At 40.2% G+C, this 19,834-nt stretch overlaps 4 protein-coding genes and 1 long non-coding RNA gene across 7 annotated transcripts; 2 read left to right on the top strand and 3 right to left on the bottom strand.

Moving 5' to 3' along the window:
• Window positions 1-598: 598 nt before the first annotated feature.
• On the top strand, window positions 599-2,605 carry LOC138199406 (phosphoenolpyruvate carboxykinase [GTP], mitochondrial-like). Of its 3 annotated transcripts, none has more exons than XM_069151464.1 (3): window positions 601-1,177; window positions 1,532-1,627; window positions 2,068-2,605. In XM_069151464.1, exons 2-3 carry the CDS (start codon window positions 1,591-1,593, stop codon window positions 2,535-2,537), a joined length of 507 nt encoding a protein of 168 aa, XP_069007565.1. In that variant the 5' UTR covers window positions 601-1,177; window positions 1,532-1,590; the 3' UTR covers window positions 2,538-2,605. The 3 variants fall into 3 exon arrangements, with proteins under 3 accessions (XP_069007564.1, XP_069007565.1, XP_069007567.1); XM_069151466.1 differs by having other exon boundaries at window positions 601-1,204; XM_069151463.1 differs by having other exon boundaries at window positions 599-1,627.
• An 838-nt stretch (window positions 2,606-3,443) lies between these two features.
• Window positions 3,444-6,866, bottom strand: LOC138199405 (cell adhesion molecule 3-like). The gene is made up of 7 exons (XM_069151462.1): window positions 6,807-6,866; window positions 6,265-6,654; window positions 5,616-5,918; window positions 5,252-5,521; window positions 4,979-5,051; window positions 4,620-4,659; window positions 3,444-4,047 (listed from the first exon to the last, which is right to left on the bottom strand). The coding sequence occupies exons 1-7, from the start codon at window positions 6,832-6,834 to the stop codon at window positions 3,808-3,810; spliced, it is 1,344 nt and encodes a 447-aa protein (XP_069007563.1). The 5' UTR covers window positions 6,835-6,866; the 3' UTR covers window positions 3,444-3,807.
• A 944-nt stretch (window positions 6,867-7,810) lies between these two features.
• LOC138199407 (uncharacterized) lies at window positions 7,811-8,904 on the bottom strand. The gene is made up of 4 exons (XR_011178343.1): window positions 8,729-8,904; window positions 8,564-8,628; window positions 7,991-8,368; window positions 7,811-7,866 (listed from the first exon to the last, which is right to left on the bottom strand). It is a non-coding gene; the product is annotated as an uncharacterized lncRNA (long non-coding RNA).
• Window positions 8,905-9,721: 817 nt separating this feature from the next.
• On the bottom strand, window positions 9,722-11,942 carry LOC138199233 (vascular cell adhesion protein 1-like). The gene is made up of 5 exons (XM_069151168.1): window positions 11,909-11,942; window positions 10,960-11,262; window positions 10,444-10,716; window positions 10,282-10,369; window positions 9,722-10,120 (listed from the first exon to the last, which is right to left on the bottom strand). The coding sequence occupies exons 2-5, from the start codon at window positions 11,117-11,119 to the stop codon at window positions 10,051-10,053; spliced, it is 591 nt and encodes a 196-aa protein (XP_069007269.1). The 5' UTR covers window positions 11,120-11,262; window positions 11,909-11,942; the 3' UTR covers window positions 9,722-10,050.
• A 4,910-nt stretch (window positions 11,943-16,852) lies between these two features.
• On the top strand, window positions 16,853-19,790 carry LOC138199185 (homeobox protein Hox-D3-like). Its single transcript, XM_069151122.1, has 4 exons — window positions 16,853-17,270; window positions 18,366-18,751; window positions 18,841-18,981; window positions 19,494-19,790. The coding sequence occupies exons 1-4, from the start codon at window positions 16,853-16,855 to the stop codon at window positions 19,788-19,790; spliced, it is 1,242 nt and encodes a 413-aa protein (XP_069007223.1).
• The last annotated feature ends 44 nt before the right edge of the window (window positions 19,791-19,834 follow it).

The following is a 19,834-nucleotide window of genomic DNA, read 5'->3' as shown; positions in this document are numbered from 1 at the left end:
CACACACACACACACACACACACACACACACACACACACACACACACACACACACACACCATTTTAGCTTTAATCAGGTGTTTGTTTCATTGTTAACAGAGACTTATTATCATTAGTCCCGTTTGAAGTGTGCACTGAACAGTTGTAGTGTATACAGTGCCACCTAGTGGTAAACCAAAGCGATGTCATGTTTGGAAACGGATCGACATAATAACAAAGATTTCTTGTACTAAAAGTTACTCCAAGTGACCAAAAATAAAGAAGGTTTTCTAAGAATTTCAACTTAAAGTTCAGAGTAGACCATTTTAAAGATAAAAGTTATTCACATCATTTTGTGGTGAAAAACTGTGATGAGCAGGGAGGAGGACTTTTTTTGCGAAAATAAGAGTTATAAGAAATATTCTTCGAACACTGAATGACAGTAAATTGATGAAACACTGAAGATTATATAATGCTTTGATTATGTTTGTGGTTGAAATCATTAGAAACACGCTCACTTCTCCAACTTAATGCAATAACATAATAACACCACAATTGAAAGTGATCACAGCAATGAGATATTTATCAGTTGTAAAAATGCTGCAGTGCAGCAGTGATGACTCGAGTCTGTCACATCCTTCATCAGCAGAGAGCAAACAAACACTTGCAGCACTTTCACAGCCTCTTAATAGGATGCAGTTCATTTCATTTCCACTGGAGGTCACTGTCCGTTCTGTGCCCGTTAACACAGAGCTTTTTATTTTATTAGCCAATCACATCTTTTAGAAGGACGTATCCTACCTAGCAACGGTGTCAGCTACATCTCACTAAGATAAGGGTTTCAGAGTTGCTCTAAGAAGTTTACTAACTCACTCTTAAGACCACTTTGCTCAACATTTTTTTGAAGTTTGGAGCTCGCTGAGAGGAACTGTTTGTGAAGATCAGACACAGTATGAACTGAGATAAACAGCAGACAGCAGATAAGTTCTGGATCCAATCTCTCACATTAAACAACACTATGAACGCTGAAGGTAGAACAAACTGTCCTCTTTCTACACAGGAAGCTCGACACCCTGCGCTCACCCCAACTCCCGCTTCTGCGCCCCGGCGGCTCAGTGTCCCATCATCGACCCCCAGTGGGAGAGCGAGGAGGGCGTTCCCATTGACGCCATCATCTTCGGTGGCAGGAGGCCTGAAGGTTGGTGTCGACGACACAGATGAAGAGGTTTTTTTACTTTGACCTCGTATTAGAATTAGAGGGAAAAAGAAGCAGTAAAAATGTGGAGAATCCTTCTTTTCTTTCTTTGTTTCTACAGGTAGATTATTTCTAATTAGACAGTTTTTATATCCTGGAAAAGCTTTTGAAGTGACTTCAAGTATTTAAGTACACTGTGCACGGTCTGCCTGATGCAACACGATGTTTCTGTCTTCTTCTTTAACGTAATATAAGTTTGAGTCATTACAGCATAAACACCAGTTTCATATCAGCACAAGAACATTTATAACGGACAGAAGCTGTGCAGTAAACATGATGAAATGCTGATGTTGTCAGGAGTCCCTCTGGTCTACGAGTCTTTCAACTGGCAGCACGGTGTGTTCGTCGGAGCCTCGATGAGGTCAGAGGTCACAGCAGCTGCTGAGCATAAAGGTACGAAAATCCACATGATGCTCTGTTGAGCTTCAGGTTGATCCAGAATCCTTCTGTTGATGATGTATTTTAAGACAATGGTCAGACACGGACTTTAAATGAACTTTTCATGAATCAAACGAGCTCGACGTCAATCTAAAAACCTGCAGAGGTTTCTTCACCCGTGAAGCTAAAAAGTTCATTTTAAATAATCATTTTACATTTGACAACCTGTTTTTATACATTTTGGATACATGCATGATTGTATCTCGCTCTGAGTTGTATTGTTTCCTTTCACCTCTCCAGGGACTGCAGATAGAAATGAGCTCGTAGCTAGATGTGGTACAAAGCATCTTTTTGAGATGAATGTATTTTGTACATGCTCCCTCTTATAAATAAACTCAATAAACTAAACTGAAGCTTCATCACATTTACAAAGTATTCAACTGTTTTTCCTTCAGGCAAGATGATCACGCACGACCCCTTCGCCATGCGTCCGTTCTTCGGCTACAACTTTGGCGACTACCTCGCTCACCGGCTGAGCATGCAGAGCCGAAAGGCGCCGACTCACCTGCCCAAGATCTTCCACGTCAACTGGTTCAGGAAAGACCCGGCGAGCGGCGCCTTCCTCTGGCCCGGCTTCGGCGAAAACGCCCGCGTGCTGGAGTGGATCTTCAAGCGCTGCGGCAGGGAGAGGGAGGACGAGGCGGCCAAGAAGAGCATCATCGGCTGGCTGCCGGTCGACGGCGCCATCGAAACCAAAGGCCTCGGCGGCAAGGTGGATATGGGCGCCCTGTTCGACGTGCCCGAGCCTTTCTGGCAGAAGGAGACCAAGGAGCTGAGAGCCTACTTCACCCAGCAGGTCGGAGCCGACCTGCCGGCTCAGGTGGAGGCCGAGCTGAAGGCGCTGGAGGACAGAGTGCACAGTTAAAACCCTGCTGACAGGAAGTACAGCAGAAGAAGGGAGGGAGACACAGGAGTCGGATCAGAACCAGAGCCACTGACTGGGTTTACATACAGAGAGAAATGTGGAGCTTAGAAAGGCTTTTTACAGGTGAGCATAAAAACTGATGACCAGGTGGAGATACAAGCCACAAACATGGCAGCAGCTCCTATAAGAGCCTCGCTGCTCAGCCAGAATAATACAGAACTTATTCAATCACTAGTTAACCTTCTCTGTGCGTGAAAACTCAGTCCGTGACCGCTGCCCTTCTCTGCATGAAGAGAAATCTGTTAGGAAAACCAAATGTACACTGCAACACCAACCTTACTTCACACTAATGCTGCAACACTTTGAGGGACCGGTGGCTGCGAGGGACGTGAATGTTCGGGTTTCCCAGAGAGAGAAGCTCATGTCACTACCTCCATTCACTCACAACTCCCGGCGTGGTGCTGGAGTACAGTCAACCTCGTAGTGCCTTTTTGAACCAGGCAGCGTCCAGGCTGCGAGTGTTTACAGGCTGACGACCAAAGACATTTTTTAAGGCTAAATTCTGAAAGGGCAGATAAAGTTTGAACACTTTTACTAAATAAACGTTTTGAATTACATTTTCAATACGTTATCAACTGAGTCTCACCAGATATTGCCCTTTATTTTAAATTGAGTGTGATATTACAAAAATAAAAGTGAGAACATTGTAGTCCAGGACTCCTATGAATTCTTCATCTCACCACTTTTGTAATGTTTGTGATTAAACTGTAAGATTTCAGGTGATGTTTACTCACAATATGTGAAATGTTGGACCAATAAATGCAACTGAGATTACTTGGAATTTTGTTTTGCAGTTGTATGCCAAGATTTTTATTACAGTGCAATGAATAAACATCTTCAAAAGCGGAAGCAGTAACTTCTTTATTTTTGCAGTAGTTTAACACGTTTTTTTTTTTTTTTAAAGGATGTAGCGGCACAAGAACAGTAAAAATAACACGTTTAAACTAAATCTCATCTTTCACATTGCTGCTTTTTGTTATTTATATTTAAGTTCCCTGTTTACAGCTTTAAGACTTTTATTTCTGGTGTACGTGAGATGCAGATTACTTATCGCAGTACAACAGCTGTACGAAGTCTGAACACAAATATGAACTGTGATATTATCATAACTGACTGAAGCCTGTGAGCTGCAGGGCGTTAAGGGCCTGTTAACATCAACATCTTGAAAAAGCAAAAAGTAAAGTTACAGTATGAGATCCCCAAACTGAAATCAGTTTGTCTTCACTTGAGCGTAGAGCTCCTCTGGACCACCAGCTGTGTGCGTAACGCTCCTCTCTACCTTCAACACTTGGACCTGTGCGTACTCCGTCTCCTGCTGCTGTCCGCCGTCCTGCACTGAGACGGTGAGACGTTCAGGTCTCTGCCTGGAGAAGCTGACATCTTCATAATGGATCTCCTCCTCTTTTACATTGGCCGGCACTTGAAGAGCAAACTCCTCCCTTGTTTGACTCTGAGGGGAAAATGTACTGAATTAGAAATGTTGGGAGATGAATCCGTCATCATCAGGTCCGATGTATCAACTGCATCAATGCTTCTGTTGCATTTCACTGTAAATGGGTCAGAAATTAGAGAGCTAATGTCATATTTGTTAAGTTAACACACCTCACAGTTATTTAATATTTGGTTCAAACAGCTGATGAACATCGACCTGCTCTTCAATGGTTTGCAGTTAGTTACTGAGCAGATTTAAAGTACTTCTGCTGGTGTATAAATCTGGCCTGGTGTGAACCCGAACCTATTTCACTGCATGAATACAGGTCTGCAAACAACCCCGATGGTTTGTAGTTGTTCCATCCAGAGTTGGGCGGAGACCTCGGGTTAATTTCAACCAATCAGCTCGCGCCTAAACCGGCCGCCACTCATACGCACTAACGACTTGCTAACAGGCTGTTGTGTCACATTTTCTATGTCTCTGCTCAGTAACCTCAATAATGTTCTGCTTACTATTCACATCATTTACATTCGTAGAGTGCAATTAAAACAGTGCAGCACTGTCCAACAAAAAGTTTTGCATTTTCTCACATGAGTCTGTTGACGAGTTGAATATTTGGACCTGAACCAGCTGGAAAACATGAGAGAGCTGTCATAGTAATTATATATAGAGTGAGAGAGTAAAGGCTGGTATAAAACATACATTATTCAATGAGCATCAGTGACAAACATCGTATTGAAATCAACTGGTGGAGGTTGTGGGGGAAACTAAAGGAGGACTGACGTTTATAAATTAAACAGCAAGTCGCCTACAAAAAACAACTTGCATGATATGTTTGTTTGATAGTAAACAAATTTAATGTGAGGAACCAAATTTCCATATCACCTATTTATGATGCTCTCACCTTAAACACCTTCAACATTCAGATGCTTTAATTTATGATACTTACCAAATACAGACAACCAGTAGGAGAATAATGACAGTGCTCCCTGTAATAAGTAGAAGCCGTAGTGGAAAGCTCCCTGTTCATGGAAAAATGAGACTAAGTGACGAAAAGAATACAGACAAAATACTTGGAAAAGTTAATAGATTTATGTAAATAAATTGGGTTTTCACTGATTTTATATTAATATAGTAAAATACTCTATAATGGATTAAAACAAAACATAACTGAACTATACAGCAGCAGAAGAGAAGAGAGCAGATTCAGTTCTGCATTTACCTGCATTATTCACATGAATCCACGATGACGTCTGATTACCAAAAATATTTGCGGCCACACAGTAATAACTTTCTGTATCTGTCTCACTGGTCATCTTGAAGCTGTAAATCTCTCCTTCAGATACTTTCATGGGTCCATCTGTGCTGTTCTTGAACCAGGTGAAGCTGCTGACGGGAGGCTTGGCTCTGCTGGAGCAGGTGAGATTCACCGAGCTGCCTGCTGACACCAAACCTGATGGACTGATGGATGCTGAGGTGTCTTTAGGAGCATCTGAGGAGAAAGTGACAGATTTTATTCATTAGAAACAGCTGACATGAATCATGACGTGCTGACAGGATCCAGTAACAAACTCTGGTCGTCTCACATGAAACATTGAGAGTCACTTCTGTCTCTGCTGTCTTGAAATCTCCTTCATTCACAGGATATCTGGCAGAGCAGCTGATGTTGTTTCCATCATGTGAGTCTGACAGAGTGACGGTCTCCTGGATTTTAGTTGTAAAGGTTCCATCTGTGTTTTCCTCCATGTTGTTGTGAGAGTCTTGTTGGAGAGTCCAGGTGAGTTGAGGAGGGGAGTGTGGACAGGGAGTGAAAGCTGAGCAGGTGATAGTGACAGACTTCTTCTCCTTCAGATCACCTGAGATTTCAATTCTGGGTTTCCAAGGAGAATCTGTGGTTTCAGATGAAACAGATTTTACACAGTAATATAAAGCACATTTACCAGACACTAGACAAATAACAAAGACTTGGCCAAACACTGCAAATTATTTGATCCTACACATAAAAAGTGATGATAAATGTGAAGGATTGAAGATCTTATAATCAAAGATTGTTTAATGTATACTGTGTCCCAGCAGGATCTTCACTGATACTGCTGATAATCCTGCAGTTCATGTTTAATTTCACAGTGAAGATTATATTCATGGTGTTTGTTCTTTTAAATTAAAACTTCTCCTTATTTTACATTTTATTCTGAACAATAATATAATAGATTAAAAAAAACAAAACTTTGTTACCTTTAACTGTTATTTGAAGAGGATGACAAAACACTGTTGACCTGAACGGCCAGTTCTCAATTCTGAAGAAGTATTTGTCTGAATGATTTGTACTTAAATTAGTGAACAGAGTGGTGCAGTTTGTTTCATTCAAGTTTCCAGTAATTTTCATTGGATATTTGGAAACTTTCACACTACTGTTGAAAACTACATTATGTTGACTGGTCTGGAAATTTGGATTCTTTTTAATCCACACTCCAAAGGTTTCTCTTGTGCTGTTAAATGATGATGTCGATGGTATCGATGGTTTTGGTGTAAAAGAACAAGAGATTTGCAAACAGGATCCACTCAGTGCTTCCATCTGCTTTGGTGCAGTGATGGTGAGGTTTGCACGACAAGCAGCCAAAACACCTGTAAAATCAGAAGGATGATTAACACAAGTTCTTTATATATAAACTACAATCCTGCAACATGTATGAGTCCTTTAAAAAATGTCCTTTCAAATATTAGAAAGTTTGAATGATGCGAGGCTGTAAATAAAAGTGAGTGAACAAACAGCTCACCTGGAAGAAAGAAGACACTCAGTAACATGTTGACTGTCACCACGTTCACTGACAGAGCTGCCAGGAAATTCATCTCCAGACTGGAAAAAGAAGAAAACCATGTTGTATTTTAGTGTCTTAATCAAAGAACAATTTTAACAAAGTATTGACATTTTTAAAGCAACATCAAATTCAGACATTCAAACCAGAAAATTTCCCCAAACAACCAGATGTTTGTGTTAGAAATGACGATTACTAACATCTGTTGAAAGTTTTCAAAATTTCGAAATCTAAATAACCCAAATTGACTTCTTGATGTTACAGTTTAAATTTTACAGAAGCAGCCGGAAATTTATTTGTGATTTATTTCAGTAAAACTAATTCATAAAATATAAAATGAGTTTTCGCTCAGGTGAAAAAAATTAAAAAAAATGTAGTTTTCTTACCGAATGAATCTGCAGCTCAAACGGAGAAAGAAGTTGAGTTGTTCAGCCGCCGATCAAATAACCAACTTCCCTGTTTGTTTGCTGTCATGTAAAAGCAAAGAGACTTGTTGTTCCACGAAGTCTTCATCCTTCCTGCTCCGACTCTGTCAAAGAGGAAGTCACCTTTTTGGGGCATCTTGAGCTCAGCAGGGTCTGAATGACGTATTCATTCTCAAACATGGTTTTAATCACATGTCTGACCTTCATCTGTCTGCTGAACAGTAGATTTAACAGTCAGATGTGTAATATGTTGAACATGTTTAGTTTAGTTTGAACGAACTGCTGTTTCTTCTGCAGGAAATCTGTTTTAACATGAATGTAACTTGTGTTGCTTTTTAAACTCTGCTAACTAAAGAAGATTTATATTTGTAGTTCCCTGTTAACTATTGATGATTACAAGGATGACAGATTATAAATGATTGAACTATGAACATTTCAATGTCTCCTGGTGACACAAACTGATGACTTTAGTTTAAATGGCATCAAATCAAAGAAAACAAAACTCTAGTTGATGCTACCTTTCTTATATTTAAATGAAGTGTGTTGTTGTTGTTGTTCTTCTTGTTATTCTTCATGAATATCCTGTCAGTATTCAACTGTCAGTCAGGACAAGCAATAAAAATGTATTACAACATTTAGCGTAAACATATCAATAAAAATGTAAATAATAAGGATATTATAACATCATAAATTGATTTAAACAAATACAAAATCTCTTACTTTTGACTCTTATTTGAAGAGGTTCACAAGAAGCTTTAGCCTTGAACACCTCCTTTTCAACTCTGAAGAAATACATGTCTGCATGTTGTGTGGTTAAATTAGAAAACACTGTGGTGCAGTTTTTCTGAGTCAGGTTTCCAGTCATCCTCGTTGGATAGGTGGTAACTGCCATGCTACTGTTGAAGATCACATTTGTTGGATGATTGAGAAATTGAGGGTATTTTTTGATCCACACTCCAAAGATGTTTCCCGTGCTATCCACTTCCTGTTCGTCTGTGGGTGTAAAGTTACACGGGATTCGCAGACAAGATCCACTCAGTGCCTCCATCTCCGTTGGTGCAGTGATGGAGAGTTTTGCTGCACAATCAGCCAAAGAACCTGGAAGTTCAAAGTCATAATTAATAAATTGTCTGTCTTTTTTCTCTGTGCTGTTAACTTTTATCAGAGGACACAACTAGAAAAATTTAACTCTATCTGCACAGGCCTTTCAGCTTCGTTTCTACATGATGTTCAGATTGTAAATGATTCCACTTACGACACCAAATAAATAATAATAATGAATGAATAACCTACCAGAAACAAACAGGGCAATCAGTAACATCCTGACTGTCACCATCTCACAGACAGATTCTTGTTTCCTGCATTTAAAAACAAAAACATATGAGATTTAATCATTTCACTCATGGAGTTTTTACAGAGTTGAATATCAAAGTAACTTCCCTGTTTAGATAAACTTACCCAGTGAGGTCTCGTCTCTTATCAGTTTCCTTTAACTACATGCAAAGACTTTTGCTTTGAAAACTAAAATAACTGTGACAACAGAGTTCCTGCTTCTTTTTGTCAGATGAAGTAAAACTAAAGCACCAACCACATCATTTGTCTGTCTTGCAAAGATGAACTAAATGAAAGTTGTAGTTTGGGAAGCCCAGAAATAGAAGCAGTAAAAGGTTTTCTTACCAAATGACTTTGGAGGAAGTCCTGTGATTTTATAGTGAAATGAAACTGTTCAACCATGTAAATGATCTGTTGCAGTATGGGAGAAACCAAACAAAAAGATGAGAGAGGGGAAATGCTGGTTAACAGTGCACTGACATTGCTTGGTTGTGAAGCAGCTGGACATCACATGACTCCAGTGGCTATTGCTAAAAATATAAGCAGTTTTTACCTTCCTGCTAATATTCAGCAAAAAAGGAAGTCAGATATTTCAACATCTTTAATCCTAAATTTCAAATTACTCTTTCTCCCTTGAGACCTTTTTTTCTAACCTGACTCATCCTGTAAACTGAACCTCATACAGGAGCTGTTCAATAACTCACAGTAATAATCCCATTATATCAGCAGTCATCTACACAGAGTCACAGGTCATGTGAACCTATTTGTATACATGCTGACACAAATGAGTGACAGAATAAGGGATGAAAATGGTGTCCTCCTAAAAACGGAAAGTTTTCATCTTAACTGTCTGTTTCCTTGAATCTCTTTAAAAAACAAAACAAAAAAAACAAAAAAAACCATTTGTATGTCATTAAATCCATTTCATGTGTTCGTCTGGTGGAAAAGCCAGAGAAGGAATGGAAATTAATTACGTAGTCAAATCATCTGTGATGTGTTGAGAGCAAAAGAAAAAGAAAAACAGTGTCATGAATCAGTCACAAGGAAATAAATTAAGGTTTGTTTTCAAGGTAATGTTTTTATTTTTGTGTTAAGTTGACTTTAAAAAGTAAACGGGAAGCAAATAAAAAAACATTTCATGAAAAATTATTGCTGATGAAAAAAAAAAAATCTATCAATTGTCCATCTTTGATTGGCTGTTAAACACTTCAGGAAACAGTAATGCCACCGTGCGACCAAATGCCACCAAAATAAAACAACAGATTACACATTTCTGGGACAGCAACACAAAAATAGAAATCAGACAAAAAAAGCAACAAATCAAATGTTTTTTAAAACTCTGATTTTGCAGTCAAGCAAATATAACCAAAGCAAGTATAACAGCTGAACATCAAACTAAGGATGGGTTTTCCTTCCTCCTGGGACTTGCCGTCTCTTGAGTGGTTGGGTTATGATGTTTTTGTGCTCATCTGACAGCTTACAGTCTCTGCTTTCTTGGAGTGTCTTGATTTAAACCAGCTGAAAGGAAAACAAGGATGAAACAGAGTAAAAAGAAAGACCAGTTTTTGTTTTAGTTATGCTGTGATAAATGATAAATGATTTGTCTTGTACACTCATTTAAAATTGGATCTGATGTTCTGTAGATGCAAATTAGTATGTCCTAAGATTGTTTCTCTCACCACTCAAAGGTGACCAGCATGCTGACCAGGACTATGATTCCCAGAGTCTTCACTACAGCTTGGACAAATCCCCCTGACTGTCCATCACCTGTAACATGACGGCGAGGTCAGCGTCTACTCCATGGAAAATTACTTGTCTCAAACTGTAAACCCTGCGCTTACCTTCAAATATCAGCTGATATCCTTTAGATAGCTGGATGTCCAAATGATTTCTGCATCCACAGTAGAAGGATCTGCCTCGATCCCCGCTGGTCACTTTAAAGCCATAAACCTGCATGTCCACTTTGATCATTTCCAGCCTTCCTTCACTGGTCATGAACCAGACAAAGTTAGCAGCAGGAGGGTTTGCTCTGCAGGAGCATGTTAGATTCACCACGCTGCCAACAGACACCGGATCAGTGGGGCTGATCAGCAGCGAAGTGTCCTTGGGAGGATCTGGAAAAGATTTTAGAGAGGTGAAAGCATGAGAAAGATGAATATTTCATAGTTAAAATAAGAGCCTTTGAGGTGAATCAGTTCCAAAGGAAACCATAATTTACAAGACTGTCTTCAAAGATCTGCAACAACAACATACTAACATCATAAACTAACGTGAACGATCCTTTTGACTTCTTCTTGTGGAAGAAGTAGGTTGAAGTACAAATTTACCAGTTTTTATAGAATTGAAATAAATCATACATGAAACATTGAGAGTCACTTCTGTCTCTGCTGTCTTGAAATGTCCTTCATTCACAGGATATCTGGCAGAGCAGCTGATGTTGTTTCCATCATGTGAGTCTGACAGAGTGACGGTCTCCTGGATTTTAGTTGTAAAGGTTCCATCTGTGTTTTCCTCCATGTTGTTGTGAGAGTCTTGTTGGAGAGTCCAGGTGAGTTGAGGAGGGGAGTGTGGACAGGGAGTGAAAGCTGAGCAGGTGATAGTGACAGACTTCTTCTCCTTCAGATCACCTGAGATTTCAATTCTGGGTTTCCAAGGAGAATCTGTGGTTTCAAATACAGGTTTACACTGAAAAATACAGTACGAAGAACAGCAGACTAATAGATTGCAAATTAGGCCTAAACACAATCTGGAGGGAAGGTCATCAGTTTTGTAAGCATTGGTTTGTAAACCCAAGTATTGGCAAAATCACCAAAGGTCACCGATACTATATAAATAGTCCTGTAGGGGATATGAATATGTAAACCTCATTTCATGGCAATCCTGCTCATTTAATATGTCATTGTCACGGTGGTGCTGGAGGAAAAGTGGAGGAACAGTGTTTTAGTTTGGGCCCCTTTCATGTTTATGTATGCGAGTTGTTAGCGGATCCACTGGAGACATTTCCCCTCTAAACTTCAGAGTTTAGTTTGGACTGAGGAGATGGACTGACCCACAAACCACCAAACGATGCTGTTACCAGTGTCCAGTTCAGAAATTACTGTTGAAATATTACTAACTATTGGAACCATTACTACTACAAAGTAAGAAAAAACATTATAACCACACGGATCACAGGCTGATATCTGTGACATTTCAATCCCACTGATAGTGTTGATAATCCTCCAATAGATTTTTAAATTCACAGTAAAATGTTCATGTTTACTGTTGAGACCACCATAAAGTTTGAACTGTGAAATGTTTTCTCACCTTTAACTGTAATTTGAAGAGGATCACAAACAGCTGTTGCATGCACAGGGAATATGGTCTCGACTCTGAAGTAGTATTTGTGGGTGTAACTTGTATTTAAATTAGAAAACAGAGTGGTGCAGTTTTTCTCTCTCAGGTTTCCGATCATTTCCATTGGATAGAGGTGAGCTGGCTCACCACTGTTGAAAACAACATTCTCCTTGTGATTGTGAGAATTTTTCATCCACAGTCCAGTTGTTTCTTTTGTGCTATCAAACTCTCTACTTGATGAAAAACTGAAGTTACATGGGATTTGTAAACAGGATCCACTCAGTGCTTCCATCTCCTCTGGTGCAGTCATGAAGAGGTCTGTATGCCGTTCACAAGCAGCCACAACACCTGTAAAATATTTCAAAATGATGAAAACAACTCTCTGATGTACTTCAGAAGCAGAGTGAGTTTCATTATGATCTTGTTTTCACTCATTCATTTCTTAATGAGCAACAATAACAACCTCTCATTAATCCCCCACAAACACGACCCCAGTACTGACCAACCTACACCCACCAAAACATCTCCAGATACTTCAGCAGGTATGGACACAAAAACTCAGGCAACAAATAGATCATAATATTCACTAACGTTTTGGCAGAAAACATTATGTTTTAAGTTGAAACTCTAAATGAAATAAAAGTGAGTGAACAAACAGCTCACCTGAGAGGAAGAGGACCCTCAGAAACATGTTGGCTGTCACCATGTTCACAGACCGGACTGCCAACAAACTAATTTCCTGTTTTCACAAACACACAACAGATTATTTAGACATATAACTTTTACATATCATTTACATTTACAAACTAAACTTATACTTCACATCCACTTCAGTTTTTATCTGCTGCTGCTTGTCAGCATGTTATCAACAACATCTGCAGAGATGCACTGGGACATTTTATGTAAATGTAAAATGATACCACAGATATTGAACTAAAGATAACATGTTTTTGAACAAATCAAATCACATTCAACAATTATAATACATATTTATTTGTGCAGTTCATAAAGGAGTAAACACATTTTGTCTTACCAAACAAGCTCACATCAAAGAACCAGCAGCAGTGTTATGATGTGAACAGACAATTGATCTGTTAGAAATTTCACGTGAAGTGCAACACACCAAATAACCAACTTCCCTATTTAGCCGGTGTTGCATCAAACCAAGTTGACTTCCTATGATTCAACACTACCTTACAGGTCCAGTTGGTTTTATATTAATGCAAAAAGATGACAAATGACTCGTCCTATTCTTTGAATCATTTTAGTCACATGACTGAATTCAAGACTAAATACAATGTAGAGGTTTTACACATTGTAAATCACAATGATAAAGATATTTTCACAAAGTAAAAGATGCTGCTCACATGTTGAAACCTCCTGTGTTTTTATCGAGTACAGTCACTGCTGCTCCGTCACTGCGGCTGATGAAATGATCTCAGTGTTGAAACAGTTTTCTTTACTTCAGATGCGAGGCGCAGGGAGTCCTAGTCCCATGATAAAATTACTATCCAACCCACCAGACTCAAACTGACCAGCCCCAGTCATTCTGATATCTTTCTAATACATTTTTGCATCACTTTGTTTCAGGGGAATCCAAGTTTTGTGCACTTAATTTAGTTGACTTCCTGTTCATTGTCTGTTAGGATGCTATGTAGTCTTGACATGAGTGTGAAACCTGAGTGCTGCTTAAATTCAAATTCAAATTTGATTTGTGTGCTTTGTCTAGAAGGCTCATAGCGGTGGAGTTACGCTGAGTAACAACATGATTTAGAAATGGTTAGCATTAAACATTTTTGCGATCAAAATTATTGAATTAAATCTACAGAATACAGATACACCTTGAATTAGTGTCTGGTGACTCGTAGGGTTTTTATCAAAAATTTTAACATTTGAAATAAAATTTCTGTTTTTCGGCTATAATTAAAAGCAAGGAATATGTAAATATTGTAAATTAAGATTTGGACATGAATGGATTCTTGGTCATTAGCTGATCATAGATATTAAAAGCAGCCCACACCTTATGATATCGTAATCTGATGTTCACAAGATCGGCCAAGAAATTACACAGTAGGCTATGTAATATATTATATACCATAATATAGAGTTTGTACCTTTGTATTAACTTGTGTGTAACCTGAAATTCCTCCATGCTGGAGAGCCTTTTTGGTTAGCAGATATTACAGGAAGGAGAGAAAATCTGATTAACAGCGGTCAGATTAACTCATCAAGTGATGCAATCTAAAGTGAAATCGTCTACAAAATTCCCTTTATTCCATAACAGTTAACAAAGTTAGATTTTTCTCTGGGTTTTCAAGGAGAATCTGTGGTTTCAGATAAAACAGATTTTACACAGTAATATAAATCACATTTACTAGACACTAGACAAATAACAAAGACTTGGCCAAACACTGTAAATTATTTGATCCTACACATAAAAAGTGATGATAAATGTAAAGGATTGAAGATATTAAAATCAAAGATTGTTTAATGTATACTGTGTCCCAGCATGATCTTCACTGATACTGCTGATAATCCTACAGTTCATGTTTAATTTCACAGTGAAGATTATATTCATGGTGTTTGCTCTTTTAAATTAAAACATCTTTTGAGTTCACTTTTTATTCTGAACAATAATATAATAGATTAATAAAAACAAAACTTTGTTACCTTTAACTGTTATTTGAAGAGGATCACAAACAGCTGTTGACCTGAACGGCCAGTTCTCAATTCTGAAGAAGTATTTGTCTGAATGATTTGTACTTAAATTAGAGAACAGAGAGGTGCAGTTTGTTTCATTCAAGTTTCCAGTAATTTTCATTGGATATTTGGAAACTTTCCCACTACTGTTGAAAACTACATTATGTTGACTAATCCGGATATTTTGATTATTTTTAATCCACACTCCAAAGGTTTCTCTTTTGCTGTTAAATGATGATGTCCATGGTTTTGGTGTAAAAGAACAAGAGATTTGCAAACAGGATCCACTCAATGCTTCCATCTGCTTTGGTGCAGTGATGTCGAGGTTTGCACAACAATCAGCCAAAATGCTTGTAAAATCAGAAGAATGATTAACACAAGTTCTTTAAGTGCTCACCTGTCCCTGCAGCAGGTGGTGGAGAGGGTGGTCAGGATTATCCAATATGGATAATAGTTTGTTCAGAGTCCTCCTCTCCACCACCTTTTCCAGACTATCCAGTTTGTAGCCAATGATGAAGCCTGCCTTCTTAACCAGTTTGTTAAGTCTGTTGGTGTCTCAGGCTCCAATGCTGCTCCCCCTCTCCCCTTCCCTCTCCCTCTCCCTCTCCCCTCCCCTCCCCTCCCCTCCCCCTCACACCTCTCCCCCAGCAGACCACAGCCATGTACTCAGTTCAGCTGAGCCTGGTGAAAACAACATTAGTTATGCAACTAGTAAACTTGTGATCAGGGGTTAAAAGCACTAAAGGTTTGTGTGCTGCCATTGCAGGAAATTAAGAGGAGCCCGGGGCTCCATAGCAGCTTGCTTGGTTTGCCTGTTCAACATTGGGAATACAGCAAAACTCACAAGTCAATGTTGGGGACATTGAGTAAAATAGTTAAGCAGGTCCTTAATAATGTGAATGTTGTGAGTTTAGGTACAGTTCATTTATTGTTAAAGAAGAGGGCTAAATTAAAAATGGTTTACCTTTATCAATTGTTGCTTTTGTTGTTTGTAACTGTTTTTGTGTTCCCTAACCTGAAACATATTTAAAATGAGTAAGCTGAATCAATGGAAGTGATTGGCTGGAATGAAATCCCCCACATACCTGCTGACAACACCCACCACATGGACAGTTAAACAGGGGGGGCCATTCCCCAGTTCCAGTGTATTCATATTCAAATGAGCCAGACTTCAGTTAGAGATGTCCCTTACCCTCTCCTTTTGATCATCCTCCAATGCTGCTCCCCCCCTCCCCTTCCCTCTCCCTCTCCCCTCCCCTCCCCCTCACCTCTCTCCCCCAGCAGACCACAGCCATGTACTCAGTTCCAGAGTATTCATATTCAAATGAGCCAGACTTCAGTTAGGTTAGGTTAAGTCATTACTTTATTAATCCCCAAGGGGAAATTTTTTTCACTGCAGCAGCAGACATGAAGCAATAAGATAATATAGAATAATAAAAAGCAGTTAGAGATATTAATGCATCATTACCCTCTCCTTTCGTTCATCATCTCACAGTTAATTGAACCATTACCTCAATACAGACAAGGAAGGTGTGTAAAAACACACTCTGGGTGGTAATGATCACTCTAACCTATTCCATCTTTCTGAAAAGGTTTGCTGATGGAGGAAAAAAATGTCCCCCATGTCATACAAGGCAGGAGAGAAGGGAAGCTGGTTTGACTTTCTGGTTTAAACCCACCCTCATAAAATATCCATGCTTGTGATCCAGAATCTATTAATCTGCAGCTGAGCCTGGTGAAAACAAAATCAGTTATGCAACTAGTAAACTTGTGATCAGGGGTTAAAAGCACTAAAGGTTTGTGTGCTGCCATTGCAGGAAATTAAATGTGAACATTTCAGGGCCACCAGGAGCCTGGAATTTAATCCCCCACATACCTGCTGACAACACCTACCCACCACCCTGGTGGTTAAACATGGGGGGGGGGGGGGGGGGGGGGGGGCGAGTCTCAGGAGGCCGTACCAAATTGTGTTCATATTTAATGAACGATTCTTAATACACCAGACTGTGACCAGTTCCCGCATCAGAAGATCTTATCCAGTTGGATTTTATTTGTGTTCCAGGACCCGCTTCAGGAGGACAAATCCAGTTAGATCTTCATGTATTGATGCGTCTGAGGACTCCTTGGACGGTTTGGTGCCAAGACTTGAGCTGCTCTTGGATTTGAGTTTTGAGGTTTGAGTTTGAGTTTTTATCTCTGCAGAAAATTGGTTGGATGGATGAGCTCCATAAGCTGGACTTCACTACATTTTACAGGACCTATATGTACGCCGGGATGTTAAAGCAAAACCAGGAGCAGACTCAAAACAACATCACCGGCTGGGATGAAACCGGATTCCCTGACATGAGCAACTACAATTTCGAAGAACTGCAGGCGTACTACGACGCCGTCGACACAGCCGATATCAACAACCCTGTTACGCAGGCGGATTTCCCGCTGGACAGCCTGCACCAGCAAGCCAAGAACGGCCAAAACCTCCACCAGGGCTCCGGGGTTGTTCATCTCAACGGCGCCCAGGCCGGCAACATGTTGCTGCCCGGACCGCACCAGGCTCCCTACGACACACGGGAAAACGAGGCCAAGCAGACCAGGAGCGATTCAAACATCTCCATGGAGGCCCAGGTCTCACCAGGTATGTATCCAAAACCGCAAACTAGAGTCAGTCCACCCGCTGCTATTTTCATCATTTTTGTCAGTGCTTACATTTCCTCCTTGCATGCTGAGGGCGCCAATTTCTTCCTGGAGTTACATTGCATGACATTACGTTTCATTTAGCTGACGCTTTTATCCAGAGCGACTTACAATAAGTTGACCATGAAATCCAGCTGAGGTCTATCGTTGTTTCAGAAGGGTTTTCAAATATCCCGCCAATTATTTCTCCTTTCAAAAGAAAACTGGCGATATCTGGTGGCAGAATGTGATAGTGGCGACAAAATAAGTGCAGCAAAACGTTAGAAATAGTCCTTTACTGTAAGTACCGAAAGTGCAACGAATATAGAAATAGTAGCAGTAAAATGTACCATGATATTATTTGATATTACATTACATTACATTTCGCTGACGCTTTTATCCAAACGCGACTTACAATAAGTGCATTTCAAACATGAGGCTACAAAACCCAGAACAACAGGAATCAAGAAAATACAATTTATTCAAGAAAGCCAAACTACAAAGTTCTATCAGTAAGTGTCATTTTAAGTGTTATTAAAGTTCTCCTATTCAAGGGATGGGCAGCACAGTGGTCAGCATTGTCACCTCACAGCAACAACAACAACAACAAAAAAGGTTCAGGGTTTGAATCCAGTCCTGGGCATTTCTGTGTGGAGTTTGCATGTTCCCCCTGTACTTGTGTGGATTCTCTCCGGGTTCTCCTGCTTCCTCCCAACACCCAAAAAACATGCACCTCAGGTTAGATGGCACCGCGCCAATGGCAGCCTGCTGCAGCAGCCCCCCCCTCCCCCAGCAGCTGTGGGCAGCTACTGGTAAACAGTGAAGGGGGGGAGGAAGGAGGAGGAGGAGGAGGAGTAGTAGTAGTAGTAGTAGTGGTGAATTTAGGAGGTTAAAGACCAGAGCTGCTGCATTCTGGATGAGCTGATTCTGGATTGAAACAACTCCTAGATATCTAAACAGTGACCATGACACACTGCTTTTTGTATTTTGTTTCTCTTGCAACTCACTACTACTACCACCTTATTGACTTGTGCTCACTGTTCCCCTTTCTCTTCAGAGTCCTGGGCCTCTGGCAGCAGCCAAGGGGGAATCCTTCCCCAGGCAGACCCCTCCTCATGGTCAGAGAAAGAGCTCTTCCAGAAGGAGCTGCTGACTTATACCACTTTATGGGACTTAGTGGCCAATGATCTTGCTCTGGACTCACCACTCCCAGCCCCAAAAGAGATGAAGACTGATTCTGCTGATAAGACTGATTCTGCTGATACGACTGATTCTGCTGATACGACTGATACTGCTGTTGTAACTAAACCCAAAGGAAAGGTGCGCACAGCCTTTTCAGAGGGTCAGTTGAAAATGCTCATCCAACGCTTCCATGTTCAGAAGTACCTCTCCCCTATTGAAATGAAGAACCTGGCTGAAGTGACTGGGTTGACCTACAAACAGGTGAGAGGATTAATAAAGGTTCCTGCATGACAATCACAAAGACTTCTAATAGATCTTCTAATCAGTGTTTGTTTGAACTTGTTTTGTAGGTGAAGACCTGGTTTCAGAACCACAGGATGAACCTGAGGAGGCGTCAGAAGGACACCAGCTGGGTGGCGGAGCGCTATGCCATCTACAACAACGCCCCGCTTCATGGACCCATATTTAACATGCCCTCACACATCCCACCTGTAAGTACCTCCTGTTATTTCAAGCACTGGTCTACATATGCACTCAGGATGTTTGAGGCTAAAGTTTGTCCGGCCCGGGTTTCTTGTTAACTGATAACAGAGAAACGGCGGTTTGGACATAGAGCAAGACATCCAAAATGGAGGCCTAACCATAGTCTGGTTACGGCCTTAAAGGCGAGATGAAACAGTCAAATTAGATAAGCTTTGTAAATGGGATATGGTTGACCATAATATTATATAATTCTTAATGTGATAATGGTAATACTCCAACTAATTACATATGATGCACATTACATGCACGACTAAAAGCGGCTGCATTTTATACAGAATTTGAATCTCACTGAAGTGAGAGATGATTTTTTGTTTTTGACTGAATATTTGAAGGTTAACTAACAATATTGCTTATTTTTTAATGTTCTTAAGTTAATGGGAAATATTCCAGTATTTTTGTCATATTGTCAAGAATGTAAATAGTATTATTAATTTTGAAATGCCACTTGTTTGTTTTCCAGTATCAGGGAGGGATGCTGCCACAGTTGCAGGTGTGTTATAACCAGCACATGATGACGGCGCCTCCACAGAACCCGGCTCTCTATATGGGCGCCATGAATGGTCCAGCCGGTTCTGCAGGTTGCTCTTCCTGGCCCACCGGCTCAGTACAGTCTGCTGTGCCCAACACACCCCAGGTGACCAGCTGGCCTATGCCACCTGAGGTCGACCCATGTAATCGCCTCGGTGCCCTTAATCCGCCAACTGTTCCCCCGTCAACAATGTTGGCAACAATATTGGCTTCGAGAGCAGAGATGTGAGCAACCATAACTCCTTCAATCCTGCCATGATGTACAACCCCAGC

The sequence above is a fragment of the Embiotoca jacksoni genome, unplaced genomic scaffold, assembly GCF_022577435.1.
Source record: "Embiotoca jacksoni isolate LCO1_2020_lvr unplaced genomic scaffold, fEmbJac1.0.p SCAF_17, whole genome shotgun sequence".
Classification (NCBI taxonomy): Eukaryota; Metazoa; Chordata; class Actinopteri; family Embiotocidae; genus Embiotoca; species Embiotoca jacksoni.
Note: the sequence above shows the minus strand (reverse complement) of the source record. Positions and strands in the feature narration are given on the sequence as shown.

Excerpts from the sequence above, each read along its gene's own strand:
- LOC138199406 (XM_069151463.1), top strand. The coding sequence starts at position 1,516 with ATGCTGATGTTGTCAGGAGTCCCTCTGGTCTACGAGTCTTTCAACTGG. Across the intron at positions 1,628-2,067 it reads AGCAGCTGCTGAGCATAAAG|GCAAGATGATCACGCACGAC; the intron begins GTACGAAAATCC and ends TTTTTCCTTCAG.
- LOC138199405 (XM_069151462.1), bottom strand. The coding sequence starts at position 6,834 with ATGTTACTGAGTGTCTTCTTTCTTCCAG. Across the intron at positions 5,919-6,264 it reads TCTTCAAATAACAGTTAAAG|ATTCTCCTTGGAAACCCAGA; the intron begins GTAACAAAGTTT and ends CTGAAACCACAG. Across the intron at positions 5,052-5,251 it reads GATTCATGTGAATAATGCAG|GGAGCTTTCCACTACGGCTT; the intron begins GTAAATGCAGAA and ends TTCCATGAACAG.
- LOC138199233 (XM_069151168.1), bottom strand. The coding sequence starts at position 11,119 with ATGGAGGAAAACACAGATGGAACCTTTACAACTAAAATCCAGGAGACC. Across the intron at positions 10,717-10,959 it reads AGTGACTCTCAATGTTTCAT|ATCCTCCCAAGGACACTTCG; the intron begins GTATGATTTATT and ends AATCTTTTCCAG. Across the intron at positions 10,121-10,281 it reads ATGCTGGTCACCTTTGAGTG|CTGGTTTAAATCAAGACACT; the intron begins GTGAGAGAAACA and ends TTTTCCTTTCAG.
- LOC138199185 (XM_069151122.1), top strand. The coding sequence starts at position 16,853 with ATGGATGAGCTCCATAAGCTGGACTTCACTACATTTTACAGGACCTAT. Across the intron at positions 18,752-18,840 it reads CTGGGTTGACCTACAAACAG|GTGAAGACCTGGTTTCAGAA; the intron begins GTGAGAGGATTA and ends CTTGTTTTGTAG. Across the intron at positions 18,982-19,493 it reads TGCCCTCACACATCCCACCT|TATCAGGGAGGGATGCTGCC; the intron begins GTAAGTACCTCC and ends TTTGTTTTCCAG.